The sequence below is a fragment of the Podarcis pityusensis genome, assembly GCF_964106645.2.
Source record: "Podarcis pityusensis genome assembly, chromosome: 7".
Taxonomy (NCBI): Eukaryota; Metazoa; Chordata; class Lepidosauria; order Squamata; family Lacertidae; genus Podarcis; species Podarcis pityusensis.
Genome location: NC_138031.1, coordinates 49,403,659 through 49,428,461, shown reverse-complemented (window position 1 = coordinate 49,428,461; position 24,803 = coordinate 49,403,659). Strand labels below are relative to the sequence as shown.

Here is a 24,803-nt window from a genome sequence, read left to right as displayed (position 1 = left end):
GGAATACTTGACTAGTGTGCCAAGAGGCACTGAAGGGCAAATACTCAGGAGGCCCCTTTTAAATGCTCAGAAGTTCTGATGTGGCCTCTGGGAATGCAATAGGAGGCACAGTTGAAAAATGGCTCAAGATCACACAGCACTAGTCATCCTTGCGTTGTCCTAACTGCCCATAAATGCTTTCAGAGCAAAGATACTTGTAAGAAAAGCAAACGTCTGCCAATTCTTACCTGGTATGATACAAGAATGTGTTAAATCTGGCTTTTAAGTCTGGCTTTTAAATTTTGTCTGTTTTGATAGATGGTATCAGCATATGCTCATGATCAAACACTAAATATCAAAGGAAACATAAAAAAAGAAACTGCCACCCTAGTGAACTAGATTTTTTCTTTCTTTTGCAAACAGCAAAGAACACTCCCAACATAGTTCTTCATACTCTACAAGTTCAGCTTTTTGGAGGGAGGGGGATGTACATGTCCATTTGTTCATATTCAAATTTTTCTATCTTGTTAAGGATGTTTGCTAGCATTCATGTAATAGATGGGAAACAGGTTTAGGAATATCAAGCTTCAAACAAACTCCAGCGTTTTGTAAATACTGAGGAATTTATTTCCACACCACATGGTCTCAAACAGACTCTTAAAACAAGGCCAGTTACAATTTAGTATGCCCAGAGTTCTCAGTGCTTTCCCTCAAACAAGGGAAGTTTTCAATAAACACTGTACATAATCAGTTGAACTGTTTGAACAATTATTTAAAAATTTTTTTTGTACAATCATTGCAAGAATACCAACATTAAAAGTACAGTACAGATAAATTCACAACAATATAACAGGGAAAGAAATTGAGACACGGATGTGACAGTGAGAGTACAGTAGCAGTGTGTACATGCACTAAAGTGCTAGGAACCTAATGACATGCAAATCTTTTGTGTGTGTATGTATCGTACAGCTCACTTCATTAAGACTGTCTGAGGCTCCCCCCGCCCTCTTCTAAACATTTCATTCCATATTCCCTGCATTCCCCTCTAGTTTATTTAAGACAACTCTAGTCAACTAGTTCAATGGCTTTTTCACTACTTAAAAGTTACTGCTTCAGACATGCTAAAGCACCTCTATGAATTTTCTTTTTCAAACTGATAACCAACATAATTAACTTAAAATTCTAATTTAAAAAACAAAAAAACAAAACCCAAACCTTAACGGTGCAAATATAACAGAAGGCAGTCAGTAGTCAGAGAGTGGGAAAGAGAGAACACATTCAGTTTCCCTTGAAACATAATTCATGTTTTATTTAAAACCTTATCTTTATCTGCATATCTTTTAGATCCTAATATACTGTGTGTAGAAAAGATGGAGGCAAAAATAGTTTTCTGAGCTATGAAAAAAATAAGTTATTACAGGCACATTAACTGTTTCATTCTAGAAACATCTGTTTCTCAGGTACACAAAGCTGCTGCATTCTAGAACATTCTTTAACCTCTGCAACTTGAGCTCTCCTCGCTGACAGAGACTGGCCATGGTAATGGTGCTACTATGCAAAAGACAGTGAATTATTCTGTGATAATTCATGCAGGCTTGCATCACTGGTTTGGGTTCTCCAACAGCAGTTCCATGCTTCCATATTCCTCCCCAGTTAACTGAGATAGTGAGGCAGTAGGGGAATGTGAGGCCCATCGGGAAGGTGGGCGTCGATTCGCTGGTCTCTCTGGTCGGGAGAAGCAGGATTCTAAGGATGGAGCAAGTGCGGAACAAGGTAGTTCCTTTTTTGTGAAAAAATGGAGAGGAACAAAATTACCAATTTATATATCACACAATGAAAGAAAGCTAAATCCAAAATCTAAGCATATGTAATTTGGCAAGGAAACCAAAGCAGCAAAAAACACATTTTTGTAGACAGCTCTTAAATTCTTGACTTTTGCCTGTAACCAATGAAGCAAAATATGAAAGGATGAGGCAAGTAATTTAAGTGAACTGATGTCTCTGACCAATATTCACTTACTAGGATTTTGGAAGAAAATAACTGAGATGGCAACTAGAGGAGGCCCAGAGTCCTGCCAGTCTTCTATAATACAAGGCGGCGGGGGGGGGGGGGAGACGAATTTCCAACCCACCCCATTTTTAATACCAGTTTTATCCCAGTGAGGTTTACTTCTGATCTTGGAGTCACCTCAAAGGTTACTTAACAACAACGAAGTGCACCCAGGAAGAAGACTGGTTGAATAGGGGAGAATTCTAATGCCTCAACTTGTCTACTCATGCTGCTATTCAAATTGCACCTTCCCAATGAGCTAGAGAGATTTGGACCTGATTCTACACAAAATTCTCTTGCTGTCACATGCAGTCTGGCTCAAAATGTTCACATTCAGGAGAAGTATACTGTTTAAATATGTTCATAATTATAAACACTGGCTGTAGGCATAACTAAAATACTTGATGTGAGGCAGTTCCATCGTGTGAAGTGCCCCCAAATATCTTTAATACGTTTTCAGTGACGCTGGATGTTACATTTGCTAGTGAGAGGACAATTGGTCAGGTTTGTTCAAGTAATATTCTCTATAAAATTATGATATAATCATCAACTGAAGAACACTCAGAATAGAAAGCGTGATTTCCTCTCAGTGTACTTGGATTTAAAAATAATTTGGACTAAAGAGCAATGGTAGGCAATTGCTAAACAATATTACTGACTTAAAACTGACCTAAACTGACCTTTATAACCAAACTGAAAGTAGTAAAACAGACAAGCAGCTCCAGCTAACACCATGATATCTATTTACTTGAAGTAAAAAAATGAAAATCATCCCCCAACCTCTGGCTCCACAGTTCTTAATTGGAGCACCCCTCCCCCTTTTGTAATTGCACAAAGAGATCGATCAATCCAAGTGGAAGGAAAGAGTGCCACTTTTAGAAATCAGGCACATGAGGTACTACTTCAGGATGCTTCAAGGCCTTGTCAGCCTTGGCCACAGCCCAAATTAATCTGCAACCCAGGACTACTGAAGGAGAAAAGTTAAAGACCGGAAAAGTAAACTTAATGCAAGGCCTGATTGCATTTGGAGTACACAGCCTTTAACTGTGATGTTTCACACTGACAGTTTATTTATATTTTAGGACTGATGATGGCAGCTAGTAATTACAGACTTTCCTACAGAATGGAGAATTTTGCGTACAATTTGTACAGAGGTGTAAACTTGCCAAAGCACATAATCAGGTTTCCACTGTGTACCTTTAAGAATCTAAAAGCAAAAAGTGCTAAGATTATCAACACATAGAAGAAAAAGGTCCACAATGAGGGTGTAAATCACTAAACAGGTGAGAGAGTGATATGTAAGCTATACAAAAATCCAAATCAAAATGTACCCTGGCAGTAGACAAAGCTGGAAGTTATATACCACATAGTAAGAATTATGGAATAAGTTACTGAATAAGAGCCAAAGACACATGTTAAATGGAGTGAGAGATTTACCACACCATGCTATAAAAATGGAACAAAGGCAGTAAAAGACAGGAGGATGCTGAGCCTGGTAACATGATATAAAGCAGACGTTGACAGTTAAGTATTTTGCTCCACAATCCCTAACTATGTAACTCAGAAGTAAGTCCCACAGAATTCAGGGGGGACTTATTCTCAGGTAATTGTGCACAGGATGGTTGCTTCAGAAAAGCAAGGGCAGAAGAGACAGAAACAGACTGAAACAGGATGCACAAAACACAATGTCATGGAATGAAGAGAGGTTGCACTCGTGTTATTGTCTTCAAGCTACCCTTGAAAAAGCCCTTTCTCTGTGGAGAGAAAAGGACCACAACACTTTATGGGGGAGAGTGCCTGGAAACTGAATAAAGAGATGGTATACATTGGATACATATTCTGTATGTATCAGGCCTCTAGCAAGTGCCGAATCTCTAGCTGCAGCGCTAGAGACAAAATGCTACCCTTCAAGATCCCATTAAATTGAGAATTCCTAGCATTTTAAATCAGTAATAGAGCTTTTGTACTGGAAAGCTATCAAGAAACATCCAATAATAAGGTGAAGAATACATTCATGCCCATTGGAAAGAAATTATAAGTGTCCATCTTGTTAAAATACGGTACAATACTAAAACCATGCCCAGCGTCTACCATAAGAAAAGATGGACTGAGACTATGTTTTTCTAGATGTAATTATATGCGCAGCTCAGTTGAATTTTGGTTACTCTGACTTATTCTTGCTAAATACATGGCCACATTTATTAATTTATTTCAATGAAGTTACTCCTATTTCAGACAACTTTCTATCACAGCTTTAAGAGAAAGGCAGAATTAGGCCCACATTTATTTCTGCACTCCAGTATGTAGTACACACCATTTATAGCTGCTTTCAGTGAATAAAGGACTGGCAGGTTTTGTTTTGCCATACATGGTTATGTTTAAGTCTGCTGCTTAGAGTGTCTATAATATAGAGTGTCTATAACATAACAGGATAAATAAGATGCTTCAGTGCAACCACTTTACTAGTAATGGACAGCACTGGCCTGGTTCACACACAATCCTAAATGTAAATATGCCTCAGTGTGAACAAGCAAATGGGCAGACTCTCAGAGTGGAGATCACAACTGCTTGGCTCCTCTCTAGTTGTTTTGTTGCTGTGCAAAGCTAATCTGTGGTTTGAATAAAACCAGACTTTTTGTTGTTGCTTGGTCAAAGCAATGTAATTTACGCAAGCAACAACATTTCAACATTTGTCCCGTTTCCATTTACTTCTTTCACAACACATTTCATCCCACAGGGGAAGCCCACCTTTCTCTCACAGTTGCTATGCCTTTGGCAGGCATAATAGCAAGTGGCTTGAACTGACCCAGTAATCGATCTTGCTCTTCCTATATGCTTTGTTATTTTGAAGTGTTGCATGCTTATTTAGGTCGCAATGCTAAACGTCTTTACTAGGGTAAAACTCCCACTGAAGTTAATGAGATGATGAACTCAGTGAGATATAAAAATGCATAGGATTGTGCCGATACTCAATTTGTGTCTCTTTTTTCTTTTTCTTAAAGCAGGACCCATTTTAAAACAGATGAAAAGCTGTGAGGGGGAAAACTCATGCCATCATCACTTCCAGCCAATCAGTGCTGTGCACAGCCAACTTTTGCTGCAAACACAGAGAATGGTTTTTCATGTGTTTGTGCCTGCAGAAAAGTTTGCATGTCTTGAACATGTAATGAATGTGCACTCCCAGGAGCCCTGCCTCTCAAACTATGTATGTTCAAATACATCTGTAGGACAGACTCGTTCAGTGAGGCAACCATCTCACCTTGCGAAGCTTTCTTCCCATTTCCTTTCCATCTGAGAGAAAAGGAATGACTCACCATGCAATGAAAACTTTTGCAATCACAACGCTATCATGCTGCAATGGCAAATTCCTTATTTATGAAAGTCTGAACGCAACATTAGTCTTGAAACTAGGTATGTAGAGATTCTTTCCATTTTACTCCCAGCCTTCTATGGGGCTTTTACTGACCTTATCCTGTGGATTGGTCTTCAGTTGCCACAGCACAAGCAATGGAGCATGTTACTGCATCTAAAGCATGACCCTAACAAGGCAGCTGCCTCTGCCCTATTTATCTGGAAACTGAAGAATTATATTAACAGGTGCAATAAATGGTGGAGAACGAAAGAACAACAAGTAAAAATACCTTCAAAACTGCACTGTGGGCAGAATCCTATACCTAGCAAAGCTGCGTTAAAACTAATTTGGTTCAACTTAGTTCCATGGAATGGACCTGGTTGAAGAGGAAACATGCTGGTTTGAGAGTGTTCATGACAGTGACTAATGAATAATATTTGGTGGGAAATGTTTTAGAGGACAGAGCTATATGACTCAAAAGCTTCATTCTCTATTTGGAATCCACTGTCAGCTCATGCCAGTGACAGGGAATGCTGCTGTTTCTTCGGTTTATACTTCTACACCAAGTAAAAGTTGTTGTTTTAAGTAAAGAATTTTGGAAACAAAGGTAGAAAGGACTTACAGCAGTGAGGCAGGCAGGGTTAGGGTCCCCAGGGGGCAGTTAGTAAGACAGTTTGGTTCTGGACATAGACAGACAGAGGGAAAAAAAGAGGAAGTAGGTTGGAAAGAATATTTAAACCAGAGAAATGTAGTCAGCATTGAAGAGCTCTCCATATTTCACTGCTAACATTTATTATGCCACAGCCATAACTGGAGAGGCTATGTGAAAGATGCAGTAAACTGCTAACATCACACTGAGAAAGCAAATGGGAGACACCCCCAATTTTTAGCATTGTCTTTACATGAGGGTATGGCATTAAAGACTATATCTGATTGGTAAGCATGTATTCCACTTGTTCCAAATGTATTCCAAAGTCCGAATAAGTTTTGAAATTAGAAAGTTTCTGTCTATTTTTTTTTTTTAAGGCAAGGAATGGGTTCATATAGCAAGAATCAGAAAGACTGGGTGACAAATCACATCTAGTGGATATGAATTTGCTGTTTTGTCTTTGCCTTTAAGGAAGGGGAGAAAAAGCAGAAGCAAAAAAAGAGAAAGCATTCTGATGCCATCTGTTCTAGTGCTGGAAATGGTTGTCAGCAGAGAGGGCAGTATGCAGCGAGGGCCACGCAATTAGGAACAGAATATGAAGCATGACACAGCACAGCAGCTACAGCAGCTCTCTTGCCAAATAATGTGGCCTGCTGGACTTTCTTCAGGAGCTCTTCTCTTTCCCAGCTTCTTGAATAACAGAACTATGGCGGATGTATGCAAAGTTCTTGGCAGCTCAAGGAAAAACCAGACATTTTGTTTTTTGTGTGACCTGAAGAAGTTTCATGTATATAGATGCCATGACTTCCTAATCAGATAGACGTTTGGCAGAGGTAGGGTCAGGGCAGATGTAGAGGGCATTTCGAAAACAGCATTTTGAGGATACAAAACTTATCATATTGCCCTGGGACAGAGCAATATATATATACACATATATGAAAAAACCACCAGTGTGTATTTAACATGTGTATACATAATATACATATGCATGTGAATGCACACAAATATTCTATATTTTAGCAAGTATCACAGAAGGCATCCTAAATGGAAAATTTGAAGAAAACAATTGTAAGAAGCACAAATGAAATAGCAACAAGCTTCTAACTGGCATTCCATGCGGGTATTCAAAAATCAGTGATGCATTATTCCTGCAGAGCAGAAATAAATTATTCTTTCAGTATGAGCAGATTGGCTAATTTGGAACAGATACGTAAGGCACTCCCACTGCCAGAATCAAGAAAGGAGCAATACTGACAGGATGCTTTACTTCACATGGCATGCCATTTTAAGTTCAGCCCAGCCACCAAACGAGCAAAAATGCATTTGGTAATCTGAATAGAAGCCATTAGCAAGTAACTTCCTAAACTGACTTGCTCTAAGTGATTATTCCATAAACTTTTCATCGTGCTATCACATTTTAAACGTCCATCCTTTGGACTTGAGCCTTTCAAAGTTCACCATCCCACATATTTGTGGAGCATCACTCAGGGTGCTTCTAGAAAAGCATTTGCTGTGGGAGTGGTTCTCTTCCTGCATACAACATTTTTGCAGTGTCCCCACAATGTCACCGCCATAAAAATGCCAGCCTGTATCCTCACTCCCCAAATTAATTTGGATTTACCCTCTTTGAGGAAAATCCAGTAAGTTTAAAAAATAATCATTGTTTACAACACATTTACAATATTAAGACCTGTCTGGAAGCACCCCCAACGAGACTTGTATCTTTTTGTGGAACTATGGAAGTGAGCTCAAACAACATCCAAGCAACTGAAGTCAGTTCCTGTGAAGTAATTGCCATTGTGAAAAGATGATATAACAAGAGTAGTAACACACCACACAATGGCAATATTTCTTTTTCCCTGTATGTGACATTTGGTTATAAAAGTTGCCCACACAACGTGTTTGCCTTTATGTAAAACTTCTTAATTATTACTTTATGTTAAGGGATTATAAAATGTGTATATTTAAGGTTAACTTCAGTTACTAGTTTTGGAAATTGTAGTGCAATTCTATACATGCCTACTTAGAGTTCCATGGAGCTTACTCCCAAGTAAGTAGGTACAGGATTGCAGTCTTAATGCCACAACTGGTACAGTGAACCAATTTCAAATGGTCATTATAATGAAGATCCATTTAAATAGCATATTCACACATTTTTTAAAAAAGAATATAAAATATTTAGAATGCAAATGCAAATACTGCACTTATTCAAGAATAACAAGAGTTACCATGACATGCCCCTAAGTGAATTCATTGCTGAGCTGGGATTTAAACCTTGACCCAAGCCAACTTCTATCCACAAGACCATACTTGATCAGCAATAAACATTTCCTAATCATCTTTATACATAATTTTCACACAGGAGAAAAACCATACAACCTTGGGGAAAATCACATGTCTATTGTGCTGTTCTGCTTTCAAATACATGTAACCCAAGGCGCAACCCTCACATAGTTTTCAAACATGATGGCACAGGTGAACTATCCAGAAAAATATTAACATCTGGAGCAGCTCAAAAAGCAATACGGCAATGTTGCAGGATACTTATGAAGATTGTAGAATACGTAGGGGTTCAAAGATGTAGTAGGAAGATATTTGCTGGGATGCATTATGGACACTGTATCCTTCTGTAAATCTTCTAAGACCAAAGAAAGAGGCCCTGCTGAAAGTTTCCTCCATCCAAAAAGTAAATTTGTGGGCAAATTTGTTGTAGTCAGTAGCTTCCAAAGCTGTGTCTGGAATTCATCGCTAGCTGACCTCCAGAGTGCTACCACCTTCCAGACTTTCAGAAAGGCTCTGAAAACCTATTTGTCTCAGGAGGCTTTGGATCACAAAACTGGCTAGTTTCAAAGCAATTGTGCATGGATACTCGAGTGTGGTAAATAGTGCCTTTTGTGTATATGAAATCTCCAATTCCTAAAACAAATTTTTTATGTTCTACTGCATTCAGCAGAATTTACTTTTGATAAATAAACTTGCTTAAGATTGTACTGACATACATTAAAAATTGTCATGGTGTTACTGTATGAAATACAAGTTAATTAATATTTTAAATTATACCGCATATGAAAACTGCTGTGTTATCTTTCAGATATATTACAATGAAACACCCCTCAATATGATCATCTTATGGCTGGATCCATCATCATGGTGCATTCATTTAAAGACCCATTGCTACTTATATCTTTATGATATACAAATGCCACGTCCCCCCCACAAATGTGTGTGAAGCATAGAAAAGTGTTGCATTAAAGTTCTTCCAAAATACAGTCTCAAAGAAGCATACATTATACAGTCAATTCCCTTTTGCTTAAAAATGTTTGCACATTTATATTTTAATCAACATTCACAAATAACATTAATCATCTAAAAAGGTTTACTATACAAGGACAAAACTCATTACCTCAATGGACCCTGGTTCAACTTTGTTTATTTCTCCTGTGCTGTTCTCATTGCTAAGACTGGGAGGGCTGTATGAAGCTAGCCTTTTCTCCTCCTTTAAGGCATGCTCCATAAGTTTCTTGTTGAGAATTCTGGCAGCATTTTCTGTAAGAGTATATCCCGGAGGAGCTGATAAGTCCTGCCTGATACTTGTCGTTTCAGCTCCTTCATCCTTTTGTAGCTCTGTGCCAAAACGGAGGGGACTGGGTGACCTACCACGGATACTTGTGCACATGTCTTGCATAGGACCCAGTTCTGACCTGGGTTCTGCTGACCTTGATCGGCTGCTGGACCTAGAGCATTTTTGGAGGGTGTCATGAACCACAGGGGTATGGTCAATGATATTGAATAAACTGGAGAGGCCATCATTGATAGTAGTATGAACTGGACTCTCCCTTGTGGTGGTTGATCTGGCCCAAGCAGATTCACTGAACCCTTTCTGGGGTGTGCTTGGTAATGTCCTGTTATTTGGCTGATCTGATTTGGAAAAGGCTTTCTTCTGTAATTTTGGGGAGCCATATTTGGGAGAACAACATGTGCGTTCAAATTTGGCCTGGACCTTTTCAATAGCAGGTGCCACCTGCCTGCTCCTTAAGCTTCTTGATGGTGATGAGACAGGTGTAGTACCCCCTTTTGGTGTCAGACACCTGTGTGGACTGCTTGTGATGCTACGCAAAGTTTCTGTCTGTAAGCCCACACTGATAGTTTGAGTGGTCTGTGTGCCCGTAGTTCTCAACCCATTAGTCTGACAAGCTGTGTCTTTGAACTGAAGCTCTGTCGAATTTGAACGTATTGCATTTCTGACAGAATAAGCGACCTCTTTCATGTCATCACTCATGTTTTTGGACATCTCCAGGCTGTGCAAGGAGGACGCAAAACCCAAAGTAGTGCAAATAGGACGTTCAATAGGATGAATACCACTCTCCAGGAAATCGTTGTGGTGTTTGGAGAGGTCAGAAGACCATCGCCCAAACACTTCTGAAGAAGCACCTTTTGTCTCGCCCCCATTTCCCTTAACTTTGGTCATAGGGAACAAAAAGTCTGGTTCTGACTGGCTTTTCCCTTCATTGCTAGCTACCACTGAGGTTTCAAACCTGCGAACAACTGGTGGACTATGAAAGACCTTAACTCCCATTTTTTCTGCAACAACATGACTCCTCAGTGGTTGTTTCTGGCAGTGCTCAGGGCTGGTCATGGTATTAGTTGTCATAGTAACACTGGTGGTGAGGTACCATGAAGGTGGTTGGAATGGATCTGGAACTGAATTATTGATTGCCTTCCCAATCTCTGTCCTCTCTGCCCAAGTATCTCCAGGTCTTTCGACAGCTCCACCATTTTTTCTGGTAGTGTTGTAATCCCAGGTTTTGTTGAATTCCTCAATGTATTTCAGATCATCAGGAGACAGAGGAGGTGTTATCTCCTCCTTGCTGCTGGAAGAAGGCAGAGTCTTTTCAGGAAGAAAAGGAGAAATGTCCATCAAACGCTTGAACTCTGACATAGAGGAGACAGACATTGCCCTGAAGAAGGAAGCACATAGCGTCAAATTAACAAAATTGACAGGAAGTCTGTATTGAATTTGTTGTATCATTTAGGGTAGTAGTAACCATTATAGTGTAAACGTTCTTATTTAAAGCAACTTTAACAAAGTGAAGTTAACCGTCTAGTTTAAGTAACCATACACATAAGCATCACCACCTGCCAATATCACTATTTTAAAGAAAATGCAATCTGCTTTGTTTTCACTTTATATTTGAATCTCTGTGCTGTTTTGTCCTACACTTAACCACGGCTATTGATGGGTAAACTGAGGAAGAAACTAAATGTCATGCAATATATTAACAAAGGGATTCAAAAAATAAGAAGTCATCATTAAGGGAGGAAATCACATGTGTGACTGCTCTCCATAATATTATGTTACAGAATAGTGGGGAGTTTTATTCACAATAAAATTCTAGAACTGAACCTCTGGTATCTAGTTTTAAGATCTTGAAGCCAATTTAGGGTAAGTGTGTTAATATAATTCATGTAATTCATTTTGTGCTATGTTTCACCCCACTTTACTCACCTTTGAAGATTTCCCTTGTGCATTTCTTCTTCCTGAAAGTAAAAAAACTGTTAATTTTGAGCCTGCATATATGCCTATATTGGGCGCCCGTGGGCTGTATTTGCATTAACTTTATTCAATATATCAAATTCTTGAAAACCCTTTGAAGGCATATCTGACCTCCCCCGTGCTTCCAATATTTGGATAATTAAGAAGGATTTTTTTCTTTATATGCATCTGTGTATAGTATTCCCAGTTGAACTGACTAGTATAAACAAATAACCCTCGCATTGCTAAGACCAGACACACAGATTAATTATCTCTCAATAGAGCACAACTTTTTTTAGTTCTAATGATTATAAAGACAACTAGTACATATCTCATATTATATTTGCATGTCTGAAGCTGCTTTTCTGTGCTACTCTCTTTGATATTAGTGACCTTGTAGTGCTGAGATCAGATAAAATCTACTTTTTGACATTATTTCATTATAAATTTACTAGATATCGATAATTAGCATCAACTGAAACTCATTATACCATTGCTGTTAAATGTGTGGGCAGACCATTACGTTAATCATAGGGGGAATACCATAACGATTCCTCACAACATGCAGTGTAGGAACAACCTCCCCCTAGTCATAATTTTTGTGCCCAGCTTTTAAAAACTTCTATTTTATAGAAAGAGTTTGTTCTACAATTTAAAAAGATAACTGTTTAGAGCCCTATTAAAAAGACAAATGATAAACAATGGCAAAAAATGGAAGTTCTCCATAACCAATTCTAATTTTAATAGCCTAGATCAGGGAACACAGTCCCCCACCAAACTTCTCCTTATCCATGGTAGGGATGTGAGATTGTGGCATCTATATCACAATATATGTAAGGGCTGGCCCAAGACATTCTGGCACCTGAGGTGGACCCCAAAATGGTGCCAGGGAAGAACCAGTTGAGGGAAGAGATACATCAGAAACAAGGCGGGTGGGTGGGGTGAGAAAGATCAAAATCAGCATCGGCTGCCCCGGTAGATCCTGCTGCTTGAGGTAGTCGCCTCAACTTGCCTCATGGGTGCATTGGCCCTGGCTATATGCAGCATAATATTTGAATAGAGTCACTGCAAGAAAGATCCAATGTGCATCTGGCTAAATCATACAGTCAACTCCCAGAATGAACTGATTCACCAAAAGGCCCTATATAAACAAGCAGTGGAAAGCACGCTTTGACAAAATAGCAGGGATATGGGATTACAACTGAGCTGACAATACAAAGAGCAATGGACGCACCTCATTTGCACAAGTTAAGAACCTTTCTCGTTCCAGTTTCTGAGGCTGCCGTTCATCAGAATCATCCGGAGAATCAAGGGACAGTGTTTCCAGAAAGAGGTTTTCTGTGGCAGTGCACCTGTCACTTTCCTTCAGTTTCGACAGTGATCGATCTTCAAATTGCATGGTGTCTGAATCAGAGTAGGATCTTGACCCCATTGGGTGAGGCACTTGATTTGAAAATGAATGAAGGCTAGTTTCTTTTGAGTCACAAAAAATGTTGTCTCCTCTTTGTGGACTTGCTTTCTGAAGCTGAGAAAGAAATTAACCATACATCAACTGAATACAGAGTAGCTTTCACAGTAGTTGTCTGTTTATTTCATCTTATACCACTTTAGATATAGATATATATGAAACTTAAATATCATATTGATGTTTTCAAATAAAAAGGTAGAAAGATTGATTATTTCCATAAAATCGTTTCAACTCAGATGTTTGAAGAAAAGGCAGTTCCTAGTTTGTGTTTCTGATGGCAAGAGCACGCTTACATGGAAACTTCTTGTTCAATGCCTTAGGCTTCAATCCTAAATACATTTAATAGGACAAAATGGGATTTACTTTCATGTAAACATGCACAGGATTGCTCTGTTAGGCTGCATTCAAATGGCAGTATCCTCCAGCTGCTTTAGTGCTATACTTAGGAGGGGAAGGAGATATCAGAAAAGGTTCCAACTTGTATGTACCATCTGTTCTCACCCTAATATTTTTATTTGGACTAACACAGATCAGTGCAACAACTAGTGTAGTGCCTGTGTGGATTATAGGTGTCAGGCATAATTATTTAGCTCATGCTGGGAAGAGTAGAAAGCTGTTGGGGACACAGGCACCACATTAAGTGGGATTTTAGCATCTTTCCACCTGGTAGACCCTGCTATCAGCACTTAAAATTGTGAACTTCCCCTGTCTGCTGTGCATGGGGTGAATCTGTGGTCAACACAGACACAGGAAGACTTGCAGGGGTGGCATATGCTGAATCACATTTGAAGTCTATCACTAGTCTCCAGTATATGCACATGTTCAAGGATTTGGCAATGAACTGTGTACATAAATATACTAGAACAGCAAAAGGTTCCTCTTCATAATTAAACAGCAAAAAAACAAGAGCTGTGAAATAATTAATCTGAAAACCTAAAAGCGTGCAGTCACCATCAGTACAAAATTAGGCTTGATGTTGTGTCTCAAGAGATAACACTGTAGCAGTGAACTTGAAAGAGAATATTTGGAAGCCTTGAGAAATGTAGGTCAGCATGCTTCTATTTCCACAATTATCCCAAATGATCTATTTCATGCTTCATAAATCTGGGGATGTTTTGCTTTCCTACATTATGGTTAAAGTAAACAGAAAGAAAAATGGTCAGTGATTATGGTGAATACATATTGATTATGCCACAATCCTCTATTTCTGTTTTTAGATGCTTAAGATTATTTGCCTTCTTGTTTTACGTATATATCGCTGTGATGTCTCCAAACATGCAGAGTGCCATGCAAAATACCAGAGATAAGTTAATTGCTTCCACAGAAAGTACCATCTAGCTAACTGCTAAGAAGCTATATTGATCCAAAGATGTACAAATTTCTGAAAGTTTCCTAGGTTAAAGAGGAGTGCTGCCGCCTAGGAATTAACATTATGAAAATGAATTTAAATGCAAGAACGTTGTTCTGTTTATAAATTATTTGGTTTGTGAATAGTCATTTCCTCTTCCTCAGTGAACTGAAAGTTTGCTTTATTGAAGCTGGGAGATACAATGTACAGGGTTTTCCCCCCGGTTGGTAGCCTGTCATGAAACAGCTACGCTGATACGGTTACTAAAGAGGTGACTATCTGTCTTGTGAGGTTTTCTGTTATAACAGCTGACAGTAGAATTCAGCTTTTATATGACTCAGTAGTATCCAAAAGATCAACCTGAGGTAGGATATTTCATTTGGACTATAAGTAAGGTTCAATGAGACGTAGAGTTTTCAGAGACAGCCTTGCGATTGGTTAGAGGGTTATGGCTCACACATCACAACTACTCACACTAGGAAATCATTCTTGTGAGAGGAAACCACAGGATTAAAAATGAGAAGTAGACTACAATGTGCAGATCTTGATATTTTAAGAAGGAAAAGGAATATAATTTTGTGTTCTGAGAACAAGAAAGCTTTGCATTGTAAAGGTCAGAGTGACTCTGCCTTTGTGGGAGAAGTGAAATGACAGGAAATAGCCTTTAACCTTTAACTAATTTCCTATACACTAGTGAGGCTTCTAAAATTAGTTTTGGAAGCATTCTTCCTTAGGTCCCTTGGGCTTCTGTAATTATCTGTTATGAGAACCAATGAAGCAAAGAGTGTTCACCCTGTTTGTGCAGTTTTTTGTTTTGTATACAAAGAAAGCCGTATAGTTCCTTTTTAATTTTTGTAATATAGTTGTGCAGACACATTCCATCATGACCTGACATCCGAATTACCTGCTCTAGCCTTCTCAGCAGTTCCTTCTTTTGCCTCTCCCACTCCTGCCGGTCCTTGCTGAGCTGCTCCAGAAGCTCTACCTTTTCTTTATTCCAGTTCTTCTCACTGTGCTGGATTTGCCACTGCAAGTCCATAACTACTCGGTGACTGTCAGCCAGGAGCTTCTTGTGCTCCTCCCTCTCTCTCTTGAAAGCTGCTTTTGCTTCAAGACCAGTCTCACTCTGTGCTTTTTCGCTCTTCCCTTCCAGCTATAAATGAAACAAAGGTTGTTAGTGTCAACTTCTCTTTTGATGGCAGATGTAAAGGCTGGGCTTTGCTACCCAGTTGACAAGGGGATTCTTACAAACGTGCCTTAACATTCTGAAGCACAGCTTTGCTCTAAAAGAGGCAACTATAGTACAATAGTCATACAAGGACTCCATACTTGCCTAATTGCTAGATTAAGGCTGCAAATCCAATTAGACATGTCACCAAAATTTGTAATTCTTTGGCTCTGAATACAACCTCAGCACCTCATTATATTTGTCTTCAATCTAAGGCAAGTATTACAATCCACAGCTTTTCTTGCAGTTCAAGCTATTATCTGAGCTGGAGGATAGCTGTATTATGAATCAGAGTAAGCCTGTGAAGGGAGTGGGGGTGTTCTCCTATTTCTGTATCCAATGCCCTGTTCCTTGCAAAGATGCCATATTGAAATCACAGATATGCAGCCCTTCCCAAGCCCTATAAACACATCCTGGGAGCTTCCTTGTTCATTACCAATAATTAGGATTACATTCAGCTAAAATATCTTCCAATTGAACCAAGCCGTTTCAAAGAAGTGATCTGTCTGTATCTATGCAACAAAGCTGTGAAGCAGTCATCTCTGTCTGCTGTTCTAGGCATGTGTCATGAATAGCTTGATGGAGATCTTACACAGTCTCCCTATTCTTGGTGTCTATGGTGAAGAACTTGTGCAGGGAAAGAATGAAGAATCCTCATTCACTGGCAATCACCAGTTGCAGACACAACTGCATTTCTACCTAAGCTGCAAGATTACTATTCATGCCCCCCCCCCACTTAATTTATCATTCATTACATCCAGTAGCTTTCTGACTTTTATCCTCACTGAAATTAGGTAATGCTACCAAATGAATTTTTTTTAGGATTCTTGTCATTTTTGCTCTCACCACCTGTGCCTGATGTAAAATAATAGCATCAAATAATACATTTGTTATGGCTTAGAACATGCCTGCCACAAACCATCTGCTCTAATTTGCAATACTTTACTGAATAAATGCAATAAAGCACAATTAATAAATTACTCAAACATAAATTTTTTACATCAAATTAAAAATCAAAACCACTTACAACAGGGAGACACAAAACCACACTTTCTAGGACTTAATAAGATTCTACAATTTAATAAGATTAAATACAAGCAAAATGTTAATACTGTCTACTCCCATTAAATAGCTATTCCAAACAGCATCACATCAGGGAAACCATCTAGAGAATGAGGCACTAGTTATTTGAGTAAGTGCACCTGAATCCATCCTACAATTTGATTAAACAATAATAAGAGCTGGTGGTTCACTCAAAGTTGTTGTTTCAGACATATTTGCAGCTACCTTATTTGTGTTAGACAGCTGGTCCATCTAGCTCAGTGGTCTACACCCACTGGCAGCAGGTCTCCAGGATTTGAAAATATGGCCTTTCCCTGCCCTACCTGCAAATGCCAAATATTGGACCTAGGGCCTTCTGCATGCAGAGCAGATCTTGTGCTGCTGAGCTACTGCCCTTCCCCAATGGGAACTGTACCTGCTCCAGCTGACACTTCAGTTTAGTCCATTCCACTTCCCAAGCAGCTTTGTCAGTGGCATACTGCTGCTGGAGGCCATGACGTTCTCGTTCATCATCCCGGAGCTCAGATCGGAAGTCATCCAACAGTATTTTTAGGGCATGTAGAAGCCTGCGGTTTTCTCGTGCCTGCAGAAGCAAAAGCTATTTGTAATTTTAATACATTAAACTGTATTTTCAAACATCTCGGGATAAATAAGGGGTGGTTGGTTTTTTGTTGTTCTTGTTTTCTACGTTCTTGTCAAGGTGATTAGCTGCATGAAAAACACCCCGAATGCTAGCTTCCTACCAAAGAAATAGGAGGAAAAAAGCCTCAGAAGCCTGGCTTGTCTATAGTGCGATTTCCTGGTTTATAAAATAAACAAAACGATTCAGCCCACAACTTTAAGATACCAAGTCAAAGATGTCCATAATATCAAACTCAGCTGCATCCAAAGTGTATTGGTGCCTGGCACATCCAGAGTGGGAACCCACACCCTTATTACTATGTTTTCAAAACCTTTTCATCTCATCTTCTCTGGAATGCCTAACCCAGTGATTGCAAATCCAGCACCTAAAATGAGAAATTACCCTGCTGTACTGTTTAAGTGTTTTCATTTGCCCCTCACTGACCACCCCCCAAATCCTGTTAGCCCATGACAGTGTGAGAAGGAGAGGCGTACTTGGATAGAGAGAGTGTGTTCATGGGGAGAAATGTTTATATGAAGTGTGTGTGTGTGTAAAATCAATACTGTGATCTCCACCATCAGGACCTGCAAGATGTAGCTGACTTGAGGTTATCTGGGGCCAGGGGGAGCAGCAATGACTCTAAAGCCTCTAATTTTGTATTATGTCACCACCACTGCCCGCCATGGCAGTCATGTTGTGTTATGGCAAGTCTCCACGACAATCATTTTGTGACTGAGGCCCACGGCACTCTCTCAAAATTCAAAATATGCCTGCTGGTTCAAACAGGTTGCTGACCCCTGGATTAAAGGAAGCCTGCACCATAGCTCAGAAGAGAGATGAAAAGAAAGCATAAAAGGATGCTGCTTAACTCCTATGCCTGTGAAAAAATGTTATGGAAGAAAGTACATTTCTATGAAAAGCCATGAAATAGAGTCTATCATTGTGTGTAACAGTACTATGATGACTGAGAGGCAATTCTCAGTGTGATCAAAAATCCAGGTTCCTAGTTCAAAAGTCAAATAGGACCTTTGTTTTGCTTCTCTCATGAAGCGGGGCTATTACTAGATCTTGCCTCTACAGAGTCACAGAATGATAGAATTGTAGAGTTAGAAGGGATCCTGAGGATTATTTGGCCCAACCCCCTGCAATGCAGGAATATGCTGCTGTCCCATGTGGGGATTGAAGCTTGTATTTATCAACACCATGCTCTAAACAACTGAGCTATCCAGTAGTCACTGCAAGAATACATTCCTCTGAAGGTAAGGACAACTCTGAGGAAAAACAATGATATGTGCCCTGGTGCTTTGCACTGCGGTGACGCCCTACAAGATAGGCAGAGTGAAAATACACCAAGGCTAGCATCCATGGACACGGGTGGCACTGTGCGTTAAACCACAGAGCCTAGGACTTGCTGATCAGAAGGTCGGCGGTTCGAATCTCCCCGCGATGGGATAAGCTCCCGTTGCTCAGTCCCTGCTCCTGCCAACCTAGCAGTTCAAAAGCACGTCAAATTGCAAGTAGATAAATAGGTACCGCTACGGCGGGAAGGTAAACGGCGTTTCCGTGCGCTGCTCTGGTTCGCCAGAAGCAGCTTAGTCATGCTGGCCACATGACCCGGAAGCTGTACGCTGGCTCCCTTGGCCAGTAAAGCGAGATGAGCGCCACAACCCCAGAATCAGCCACGACTGGACCTAATGGACAGGGGTCCCTTTACCTTTACCTAGCATCCATGTTTACGTTTTTCTACTTTTGTTGTTTATCCTTTCCATTCACAATGAAACATTCAGCACGGTAGCGGTATGTGAATGAATAAAAAGCAAAAGTGGAAGCCAGGACTACCCTGCACTGTGCAGGACTATATAGCTTGATGTTTCTTCTGCTTATTAATTTGGACCAATAGGGGTGGTGGTAGGTTCTTCCTGAGGTCAAATGATATGGCTTATTTCAAGTCCTGATGAGTCAAAACTTAATGTGTCTGGGCAACCACTGTTGCTCCCCCATCCCTCCCTTCTCTCAAATTGATTCTAAAGAAAATGCCCTTTGTGGGCCAGAAGAAGAGAAGCTTCTGCAGATGTTGAAAGTGTCAGACAGCCTATAAAAAACAACACATGGGCTACTCTAGAGTGGCAGTTACATCCTTTCTTGTTTTTGACCTACTTTCACAGAAATATCATATACTGTAGTCCATTTGTTCAGGAATGCTATTCTGTGTCTTAATAGTCGCTGGATTACTACTGTCAGGACGTCCTTTCTATAGGCAGAGGTTCTAGAGACAATGAGTCAGGGAAGTATTGCCCAATTTTATTTCCATAATTAAAAATTGCATTAAAGGACCCCTGACCATTAGGTCCAGTTGTGACCGACTCTGGGGTTCCTGCGCTCATCTCGCTTTACTGGCCGAGGGAGCTGGCGTACAGCTTCCGGTCATGTGGCCAGCATGACTAAGCCGCTTCTGGCGAACCAGAGCAGCGCACGGAAACGCCGTTTACCTTCCTGCCGGAGCGGTACCTATTTAGCTACTTGCACTTCGTGCTTTCGAACTGCTAGGTTGGCAGGAGCAGGGACTGAGCAACGGGAGGTCACTCCATCGCGGGGATTCAAACCGCTGACCTTCTGATTGGCAAGTCCTAGGCTCTGTGGTTTAATGCAGTGCATTCTGAGTAAATAAAGCAACAGCTGCCAATTTTACTAAAAATGATGTTACACCTAAAGCAGTCCAAGAATGGGGAATGGTGACTACTCATTAGGATGCCTGAGAAGGCCTTTTTCATTACAGCCACAAAATTGCAGACCATCTCCCACAAGAAATCCACCAGTTCTGAAAGTATGATCTTTTTATTTTTAACTTTTTTCCAAATTAGCATTTGGTTGCTAAATATATCAGTGCTGTAATTGCTGCTTGTCACTGCTGTTTAAAATAGTTATTTGATTGTCATTATTGTTTGTTTTTATTTGAGTGCTTTATTGAATTGTATTAGTGTCATTGTATTGATAGTATTTTTTTTTTTACTGCCTTTGGAATATCTTATTAAACAGTGAGTTACTTCCCCTCTAAATACATAATTCTGACTCGTATATTCATCCTGAAATAGAGCCTTTTCAAAGACTTTATATCAAAGAGCACTGGATAAACAGCCAATGATTTTTAAAGGCTCTGCATTGCACCCCAAGTCACTGCTGCTATTTTGGAAACCACACTGCTGATTTAATGTATCTATTGGTATTTCCTGAGGCCAAAATGCTGCATATGAATCTAGGTCAAGCTCAAAATAGGTAAACCTCTCAATCCACTTGGGGTGGGGGAGAAGATATTAACATTAAGTAGCTTGTTTTAAAAGCACCCACTGCAGTAAAAGGGTTTTCTTGCACCATATCTATCTTTCATTAAATAAATTAAAGCATATGTCTCCTTCTTTAATTATTTATATGAAATAAAAAGCCCCACACACAAATGGTTATGGTACATTGCTATGATGCTTAGGTGGTGAGCCTGTAGATATTGCAAACCATCAGACAAATATATATGTTTCTGAGCAATAAGCCATGATAGGAAATGGAATATTTCATTTAAAGTATCAGTCAGAAAGGCACCAGCAATCATATCATTCCTTTTTATCCTGATTAATATAAACATAATAAGTGAAACACATTAACATCACTATGTAATTAGGATCACTGGCATGCTGTGATTAAATGAGTTTTACATATTGCAGAACATGAGGGATTATAACCAACCAAGTTCTACTCAGAGCAAACCCATTGAAATTAATGAACCTAAGTGAGCAGTGTCCATTAACCTGAGTGGGTCTACACTGAGTATGGTTAATGTTGAATACAATCCAAGGAAAGTAAGTATCAGACACAGTAAGCACCTGCCTTGGTACCTGCTTTTGATGCTGCAACAATTCTGCAGTCTGCAGTGGTGGTCCATGGTCCATTATCTCCACGGTGGAATGTTGGGAGTAGTCTGCCAGTCCAAACACTTCCTCCTCTTCCTCTTCGTCCCGTTCATCATGCTTTTGTTCAGACTGAAAGCTGAATTCTGGCAGGGACTCAAGGTGTTCCAACTAAAATAGCAAGTGAATAAAATCAAAGATAACATTGCTGTCTGAATGTTTGGATCCAGAAGTTCCGAACAAGCATGTGTTACACTGCATGTGCAGGGTTTCCTCATTCCCTTCCATGACTTTATTCCATAAGGAATTATACATTCCTTAGAAGATAAAGTTGGGATGGGAAGAAGGCTTTGTGCACACATAGCTTTGGTTCAAGCTGTAAATGTGCAATGGCAAATGTATATTTCAGATTCAAGGAAGAAGATCATTACCTATTTTAAACATGCCATTTGTTTAATTTTAATAATATTAAACAGTGTCTAAAACCTTGAAGAGATTTTGCTTTGGCATGGTAATATTAAGTGCAGACTAACTCCATTATGGCCAATATGCATACAATAGGCATTATAATTCATCATTATTAGTGATATGGCCACTACAATAGTGATGGAAATTTTATAGCATATATGGAAGCTTAAAAAATGTAAAATTCCACAGCTCAAACCTTTGTCTCATTCAAAAGGTAACATATTCTTCTCACTTTTGGTAATGTAGATATCTAGTTTAGTACAAAGCCAACAAATGTGAACGAACATAGCAGACATGATAAACATGTTAGCTACGTGCGAGACTGAATGATTTGGATTCAAAGGGTAATTTCCCCCTCCTGAGGTGGTTTAGTAGAGTAGTCTCAAAGCGCAATATGCTTTTCTCTTCCTTCCTATTTTCTATAATGCATTATTTAGGAGCTGCATAAGAAAACAGTTCACTCATGATAGAGCCAAATATTTTGAGGGTGGAAAACAGAATGAATGACAACCACTTCTACTTCCTCACAAAATGCTGTTTTAAGGCTCTTCTGTTAGTTTTCAAACAAAGCGTATTTTCATTATTCAGAGCACGTTTTACCTAAAATGCACAATATTGCTATGACCTCCAAACTGATCTGAAACTATTAATAGACTGATTATTGTAAATCTTTTCAGTTCAGTGCCAGGTTCTTGGGACCCTGGGTGTTGGGTGAGGAAAAACGGCCTATAAGGCTATTGATTTGCTTCACAGATTTGTGTCAGACAGGACTGATGTGGAGATAAGTAACAGGTAATTGAGAATAGCTGTACAGCTAGGCCCACACTGCAAATCTCTTTCAAAAAAAATACCAGAGACAGGTAGCTTCAGATTCCACTTCAGCATTTTTCTGCTCTATAATCAATGTGACACTGATTCCAATACTACAGTTCAGGATGCTCTGACACCTGAACTTGAAGCAAGGTTATCTCTTAAAATCTATTTTGTTCCTAGCAGAACTATCCACATAACTTTTCCTTGTAGTTTCACTCCATTAAATGACACGGGACACTTACCTTAAGAACATCCTCTCCTTGCTCCTCCAATTTCTTGCCTTGTCGCCACTGTTTCAGCAACCCTTTCAGTTTGGCATAGAGGAGAAAGGTGTTCTGCTTGAAATGCCTGAGTTCTTGATGCATCAGGTTTTTCTCCTGACTCCAGGTCTTCTCTTCCAATTTGTTCTGCAAAGTTAAGCTTTGCACCTCCAAGTCTTTCCTCCGTAGGCTCTGCAGATGGTCCTCTTCCAGCTTTGAACAGAACAACCATGCACAACATCAACAGGATATCGCCCTTGAGGGTTCATTCTTGTGTGTGTTTTTAAAATCTGGGCAAGATAAACCAAGGTTGCTCATTCTAATTATCATCAGCTAACTGTGTTTGGCAGCGGATCTGATTTTTGAGGAACCTGAAGAACACAGGCTGTAGCCTTAATTTAATTAAGCGTATGTGAATAATCTACTGAGGAAATACACAGCTCATTTACTTTAACAAGCTGCATCAGACTTGTGCAGCATAAACATTTTTATGCTCTATGTTCTCTTCATTGCATCCTTTCAATATGCTCACCATATGACGCTGACCCTGCTACTGCTGTATGTGAATTGCCTTTGCTAAATTTATTTTTGACTAGTCATTATAAGACACCCAGAACTTCAATAATTATAGCTCCTTCCTCTCCCTTTCTCCTTTCTGAAATATTACTTTCTCTGACTTAAGGAGAGAGAGCTACTTGCCTTCCAGGACCAATGCTGCTAAAACAATAAGGGAATCATCATTGGAAGCAGAAGAAATCCTATTGAGGGAGAATATGGCTACTATTGTATGCTATCTGCATATATCCAAATAAATAGCCTGGGAAGACCCAGGCTATTTAACCAACAAATAAAGAAATAAAACAGTCCACAATCTCAGAGTTGCCATAGTTTTAGAATATTTATGCTTCAGTAGGAAAGCATACTTGCCACGCAGTCACGTCTACCACTTTCACATCTGTTTTATCTCTACCAAATATTACCAATGAAACAATGAAAAGAACAAAAGAAAACTACTTTGTGGTAAGTTTCTGTTTGGAAAAAAAAAGTTATTTAAGTCCTATCCTGACTTCTGATCCTGAAAGATTTACTTTTAACATATATTGATTGAAATAATCATGTATATTTTAGTTGGCTGTAACTAAGGGGCGGAAATGTAACAGAGGCCAAATCTCCATGTCAATTGATTTAGACCCGATAACAAACCAGATAAATTTAATGCACAAAAACAGTTCTAGAACATACCCTACAAAAAACAATAATACTGTTTTCAGAGGCCATTCCTTTCATTAGATTCCTGGGCTATGTGAGTTTTACAACATTTTCAAGGGGTAGAATTGGGCTATAGAGAGTAGGAAAACTGCAGAACCTTACAGCATACGATATCTATGGATCTAGAAATATCCTTGTAACGTTGAGATTTATCATCTTGGCAATATGACTGAAAGCCAGAATTATAGTTCCTGTTAACACCAATTAATTTTCTCTTAATTGTATTTCCACAAGTCTGCCAATCCACAACAAAACTATCTATGAAACAGTACTGAAACACATTTAAGCAACTTCTAAATTCTTACCACAAACTAAGGAGTTTCTGATAGTCAGAAAAACAGACAAAGGTCTCTTCCAACAACTGCATTATGCATTTACCTGAATTATCTTTTCTGTAAATGTTTCTTGCTCCTCTTGGCGAAGTTTCACCTCTTGCTCAAGTTGAGCCTGAAGCTCCTGAATCGATATATTCTGTACAGGTAAAACATGGCAGTTCCTGAGCTGATCAGCAGGACAAAGGAGTAAGGTTCTAACAGGTGTGACAGAACTACAGGACAGACATCACTGAGACACACAACTACACAGTGAAAAGACACTTCAAATATGCATTGTGTTCATATTCAGTGAGATCTAATTCCAAATGAATGAAAAATCTGCACACAGATTCCATTGCTGGATCAGGAACTGCACATGTAGACCTGTGCCCTGTGTCCATATTAGGATACACATTAAGACAGAGGGCTTTCAGGCCTTTTCTCATTTGCACTGTCGATAATACCATGCACATCTCAGACTGTGTACATGTTG

General features: G+C 39.5%; 1 protein-coding gene and 1 long non-coding RNA gene across 10 annotated transcripts in view; one reads left to right on the top strand and one right to left on the bottom strand.

Annotated features, from left to right (window-relative positions):
- Positions 1 to 583: 583 nt before the first annotated feature.
- Positions 584 to 24,803, bottom strand: part of MTCL1 (microtubule crosslinking factor 1) — an 88,162-nt gene continuing 63,942 nt past the window's right edge. For 4 of the 9 annotated variants that reach the window (XM_081014095.1, XM_081014101.1, XM_081014096.1 and 1 more), the window contains 9 exons: positions 24,375 to 24,467; positions 22,710 to 22,940; positions 21,175 to 21,357; positions 17,084 to 17,251; positions 15,283 to 15,531; positions 12,797 to 13,087; positions 11,536 to 11,567; positions 9,433 to 10,987; positions 584 to 1,759 (listed from right to left, as the gene is read on the bottom strand). In XM_081014095.1, coding sequence (XP_080870221.1) covers positions 1,580 to 1,759; positions 9,433 to 10,987; positions 11,536 to 11,567; positions 12,797 to 13,087; positions 15,283 to 15,531; positions 17,084 to 17,251; positions 21,175 to 21,357; positions 22,710 to 22,940; positions 24,375 to 24,467 — 2,982 coding nt within the window. In that variant the 3' untranslated portion in view covers positions 584 to 1,579. Of the gene's footprint in view, positions 1,760 to 6,002; positions 6,061 to 9,432; positions 10,988 to 11,535; positions 11,568 to 12,796; positions 13,088 to 15,282; positions 15,532 to 17,083; positions 17,252 to 21,174; positions 21,358 to 22,709; positions 22,941 to 24,374; positions 24,498 to 24,803 lie in introns of all 9 variants that reach the window. The other 5 variants (XM_081014093.1, XM_081014094.1, XM_081014097.1 and 2 more) reach the window with 3 other exon arrangements.
- On the top strand, positions 2,709 to 9,025 carry LOC308481691. Its single transcript, XR_013988813.1, has 2 exons — positions 2,709 to 5,439; positions 6,501 to 9,025. It is a non-coding gene; the product is annotated as an uncharacterized lncRNA (long non-coding RNA).